The sequence below is a fragment of the Strongylocentrotus purpuratus genome, unplaced genomic scaffold, assembly GCF_000002235.5.
Source record: "Strongylocentrotus purpuratus isolate Spur 01 unplaced genomic scaffold, Spur_5.0 spur5_scaffold_6, whole genome shotgun sequence".
In the NCBI taxonomy this organism is placed as follows: domain Eukaryota; kingdom Metazoa; phylum Echinodermata; class Echinoidea; order Camarodonta; family Strongylocentrotidae; genus Strongylocentrotus; species Strongylocentrotus purpuratus.
In genome coordinates, this window is record NW_022145612.1 from 28794397 (window position 1) to 28800396 (window position 6000).

The 6000-nt window shown below is 38.7% G+C and overlaps 1 protein-coding gene across 1 annotated transcript; it reads left to right on the forward strand.

Annotated features, from left to right (window-relative positions):
- Positions 1 to 513: 513 nt before the first annotated feature.
- LOC100889412 (carbohydrate sulfotransferase 11) lies at positions 514 to 5303 on the forward strand. Its single transcript, XM_011665552.2, has 3 exons — positions 514 to 1015; positions 3208 to 3275; positions 4173 to 5303. The coding sequence occupies exons 1-3, from the start codon at positions 883 to 885 to the stop codon at positions 5106 to 5108; spliced, it is 1137 nt and encodes a 378-aa protein (XP_011663854.2). The 5' UTR covers positions 514 to 882; the 3' UTR covers positions 5109 to 5303.
- The last annotated feature ends 697 nt before the right edge of the window (positions 5304 to 6000 follow it).

The window sequence follows — 6000 nt, forward strand, 5'->3', positions numbered from 1 at the left end:
AGCTTGGTCGCACTCCTTGATCATATATAATATAAGGACAGACAAAAACCCTTTGGCCCGAATTCACAAAGGAGGTTTGTCGACACACCTCGGTTTGTCGACAAACCTCCTTTTGTTTCGACAAACCTCCTTTTGTTATTTACAAACCAGGTTTGTAAAAAAACGCGTCAAAACGCGTCGACGTACATTAACCTCGGTTTGTCGACAAACCTCCTTTGTGAATTCGGGCCTTTGAGTTTGATCAGTGAAGAAAGGGAATTAGACTTATAGATTGCTATGGCAGTATGGCTATGACAACCACTGCAGTGATTCAGAAATAGACGTACTTAGGCCTACTTTACATGACAAATATAGGCGACCACGGTCACAATACAAAAAGTAGACAATAATACCCCAAAAGAAGTGAGAGATCCGGGGGTACATAAAATAATACAACAGGATGAGCTGCATGCATGCATGATTGTGCATGGGGTTGAGAAATAGGAGACGATCGAGGAAGGAGATAAACATTAGATGTATACATCTGGTTTTATGATTGGTTTCTCTACATGTGCCAGGTTATAAGGAGCTAGAGTACCCATGGATTGTTCAATGCAATCAGGGGTCCTTGAACTCTCAGGCTAAAGCTCATGACCAGACAGGGGTTAGCATCGTCGTTCCGCAAACAAGAGCCGAATCGGATAGCAACTCAATTAATCCTCGTCGCACAGAATCTCGACGTAACTATACCTGATTTTGAGACTGTGAGGAAATATAGCACAAAGGTTGAATCATGAATTTCTGATCGATGCCAGAAGTATATAGAAGTAAAGTGAAATTCATCATCAAGATAATACAATGTTGCAGCCTCGAGTCTAGCTATAGGATTGACACGCAGTTGAGATGCTGGGGAGACGGAGCAAAATTACCCTCGTTGCCTTTGGTGGTGTTTGTGTCACAATCCTTTTATTTGTTTGGAGTAAAAGCAAAATCGAAGGTCAGTCTTTGACGAGAGCTGAGATTTCACAACATCAAGGTAACGACCATGTAATAATCTATTTCGATTAATTAATTCAGAACTTTATTTCAGACTCATCTACACAGGGCAGAGGTCCATAAAACATTATTTACATAGATATATAGGGAGTATAAACATGATGAGTATAATAACAAATCTTACAAAGAGTATATATACTAGGCCTACGTACAAACAATCTAAACTCTAAGAGTAACATGTAACCTGCATACATGTATGTAAGGTTGATAACAGCATAACAATCTAATTCTAAGCTGTACCTGTAACTGTAAGATTAAAATAAGTACATGTATAACAACCAATAACAATCTATTGAAGTGGTATCTTGGCAGATGTAAATAATTCTGTCGCATATAATGTCAAATTACCAGGGAGATACATCTCCCTGTCAAACATTTATGATAGACCGATATAGATACAGGGGGTAGAGTCAACGTAATGTCTGATTACAAATGTATTATGCCAACATTTCTTTTATCATCATCATCATCTACACGGGAGTGTAGGATATCCTGTAGGTTTCCCGGTCATGATCACTTGCTACATTAGTAAATCACTAATGAGATCACTTGGTACATTAGTAAAGGTCTACATCAGTGCATGCGAGGATGTCAGACTATGCTATAACAAAATGTTTGTCTGACCAAAAAGAATTAATCCAAGCTGTGTTTAAATGAGTTGATGCTGGTAGCAGTTACTAGAGACTCTGGTAAACATGGCTGTTCCAAGACTGGATGACCCGTTTGCTAAAAGAGTTACTCCCGACATTCAATCGACAGCGAGTAGTGAATAATTTCAATGAATGGCCTCTTGTTCTCTGATACTGTGATTTCACAAAAAAAAACAATCTGGATCAAGTCTATCTATACCGTGAAATATCTTGAAAACTTTAAACGACAAATAAGACTAAGGATATTGAATGCAAATATGCAATAAATAAATGCAATCTTATTCTAGGTTTGTTTCATGCTTGATTTGTACATGTAGTCGGCTCTTGTGCTTGATCTTGGCTCCCGATCAACAATATGGCAGACTGCATGCATGCTGCGCTACGTCAATGACCTTTTCTGACCTCGCTTTTTACTTCTCCGTCTTATACCAATCATGTCAATCTATCCCACAGAGACATACTTTCTTTCAGCCATAATAATAGCCTGATATTCGTTTCAAAGAATTTTAAAGGTAAAGACCAGTTATGGTCATGCGATTGCATTGTGAAAGAAACGTTGTGGAATCGATCAGAAAAGGTTGATCATCTAGCATCTAGCATCTGCAAGGTAAGTGGAATCATCAAAATGATAAGAAATTTGGCCCATTCTTCGTAAAGTTACAAACACTATACACAGAAAGATGTATATGGGACTACCCTATATCTCTCACAGACCATGAGAGAAACAAATTTACCAAATATATGAATTAATAGGCGGTTTCCCAGCAAATTTTTTATCATCATGTATTAGTCAAAAACATATTCTTTCACATGATTGGTAATGAGAGCTTCCATTTCAGTTTTTGAAATTGGGGCGTTTCCAAAACTGGTCTTTACCTTTAAGCGAGATCTATATACTAGGTGTAAAAATGATACTAACGATGAGTCGGCCATATTAACTCTATATCCCCCTTTTCTTCTCATCGGTTTTCCAGTAAACCTATCTTAGCTATAGTCGCATATTAAAAATAAAAATAAAGAAGAAAGTTGTAATCAAGGTTATAGGCCTCTAAAAACTTTGTACGCTTCATTCCAGAAACAGAAAAGCGTGGTCACTTTTCTTAATGTGCATCTCTCTCTCTCTGCACTTGATATGCATGAGTGAGAGAGAATTTTGCCATGATTTCAGCATATTCTTTATAAGTTTAATTATAAGAGGGTAATAATAATAAATTAAAAGATAGAGAGAGAGAGAGTCAAGTTAGACGAAGAGAGAGAAATAAAAAGAGAGAAAACACAGAAAACACAGAAAACACAGACAGGCAGGGCAAGAGAGAGAGAGAGAGAGAGAGAGAGGAGGGGGTGTGCGTGTGTGTGTGTGTGGGGATATTAAATGGCATCAAATGTATTTTTGAATTTATTGCACAGTTTACAAACACACACGCATACACACACAAATAATTGTTTAAAAAAACATGATATAAAATATGAATGCCTATCTGACTATCACATTCCTTTTTTTTAATTTTTTATATGATTCCAGTCAGGCAGAAACTGATCAGAGGGAAATATAAAAGGAACAAATATGACTACACATCTCAGTCCAAATCTGTAAGTATACTTTGATGAGTCAATTCAAAACTTTAAAAATAAAATTGTCACTGACATCTATAATTTTTCATATTGAAATATAAACTATGCATATCATGAACATGATGTACAGGTTCGTATAGAAACCTTGAACGTTGAATGTGGAAATAGATTGAATAATTTAACGTGACGAGTAAAGTCGAGGGGAAAAGAAAAACGGGACATCCTCTTGACTTCATTTTACAGATACAACGAAAATAAAGACAAAATAAAAAAAACCCCGTTAAAGTGACATAAATGGATGATGGCGCATCCATGGATCAATAATCCAAGTAAATTTAAGAATTGGCGTTCGTCTGCTCCTCAAGTCTAGAAGATACACCACCCAAAACTGTATTATGCTGATGCAATAATGAGAAATGTAGCAAAATGTTCGGGTTTGAAATAACTGCTTAGTAGGAGCTCATCCGTATCAAGACAATTAGCCCCTGGACAATCACCCCCCCCCCCCCCCGAAAAAAAAAAAAAATTCCCCCACCCTTGAAAATACCCCCTATTTTTACCCCGGTCCCAACCAAGGAAAACCACCCCGAGTACAATTACCCCCCACCTCCAAAAATCATCCCTGCCCCTTTTCGTTAAAGGGGAAATTCGAACCTGATAATTAAGTTGGTTTTAATAAAAGCTGATTTGTTTTCTTCTTCGTCCTAGGGGGGTAATTTTCCGGAGGGTCATTGTCCTCGGGGGATAATTCTCCGGGGGGGGGGGGGGGTAATTTTCCGGGGGTAATTGTCCTTTGGGGAGGGGTAGTTTTTCGGGGGTGATTTCCAAGGGGGTTATTGTCCTTCAACCGAGCTCATCCAAGATCTCCTAATCTATACAAATACCCAGTATTTTTTTCCTTCTTTTTCTTCCAAGCATTCTATCTACAGCAGCCAGGTCGAAGCAGACCGTCAACACTTCGGCATTCTCCAGGAACGCCTTGCTAGGTTGAAAGAACATTGTAATCTGGTGCAAAGCCCTGACTCAAAAAAACGAGACGTGGCCAAACATCCACCAGATAACCTTGTAGTCAATGAAGAGCACCGTATCATATATTGCAACGTACCCAAAGTGGGTTGCACCAACTGGAAGTCAGTTTTCTTGAAGTTAGCAGGGTTTGATCAATTCAACATTTCAGCTCTAGATCATCTCGGTCCGAATGCCAAAGGCAGACTTTACCTCGATTATCTCCACAAGTACCCCAATGTAAGTCAACGGCGGTTCATGCTACAGAACTACACCAAAATCGTTTTTGCGAGGCATCCATTTACTCGGCTCCTTTCGGCTTTCCGAAGCAAACTTGCACCAAATATATCCTTCTATTTCCACCCCTTATTATTAGGAGATGAGAGATTGAGAGACCAGTGGTTTAAAAAATATGGACGACAAATTATCGAGAGGTACCGTGGCAAAGCCGAGGCTAATCGTGTCAGTTCAAACTGGAGTCGAGAGTACGATCTAACGTTTTCAGAATTCATTCGTTTCTTGGTAGATCCTTACACAGATTCCTACAACAAACACTGGTCTGATATTCATTCTATGTGTCTACCTTGTGACATCGACTATGACGTCATCGGGAAATACGAAACTATGACCGAGGATGCTGAATATGTTCTCCGATTAGCCAACGTGGATCCAAAAATCAGATTTCCCACACCAGATCCGACGACAATGACCAATAGTTCAGATGGAAAACTTGTCGATGGTTACTACAAAGAAGTACCAAAGTTGTTGTTGTATCAACTGGCCAAACTCTATGATATAGATTTTGAATTATTTGGTTATGATCCTGTGCCATTTCTAAACATCTGATTTAATTCATGAAGGAACAATTCTGTCTTCCTCTTCGCTTTGTGAGACATTTATTCGAGTGTAATGATAAGGGTTAAAAACGAAAATTGAGAGAAGGGGATTAGTTATACCGGAGTGTTGGCTCAGTCAATAGAGCGTCTGCCTCACAACCGGGAGGTGGTGGGTTCGAACCCCTGCCGCGTCATACCAAAAGATGGGAGTTGTTGCTACCTTGTTTGGCGTTCAACAATTAAGGGATAGAGCAACGTCGATCTGGCGCTGCTCAGTGGCTGCCAGGCTCACAATCAATTGGGCAAAAAGAATTTCTGTTTCGGTTTAATAAAATTTGGAGTGGACTATTAGGCTATTATTATTATTATTATTATTATTATTATTATTATTGACCTCCTTCACATGCAGACAATAGATTTTTACGAGACAGCTCCTGACAATTGACATTTATGATCATCAACCACAATTATGGATGATTGTTGATATAAGCCACTATTAAAACCAATCTATAGCATAGGATACAAAATGTCATTATTCATAGGGTTGGATTTCTAGCATCTGAAGGAAGGATATATGCTTGGGAATACAAGAAAAAGTAAAATTGATTTTAATTCCTGTTACAAATCGGTCTTTTGATGCAGAATAATAATTGTCATCCACATTGGTATATGGCCACAGCACTATATAGACCTGATTATGTACATCTGTCCCTTTAATCTTTGGCTATATACTCAGTGATATATTTAGATTGAAATGAAGACAGACAGAAAAGAGTCGTAATCAAAGAACATTCCTCTCCAGAGAGACAGAGAGAGAATGGAAGGGAGAGAGCAAGAGAGAGAGAGAGCGAGAGAGAGAGAATGGAAGGGAGAGAGAGAGAGAGGGCGGGAATGGAAGGGAG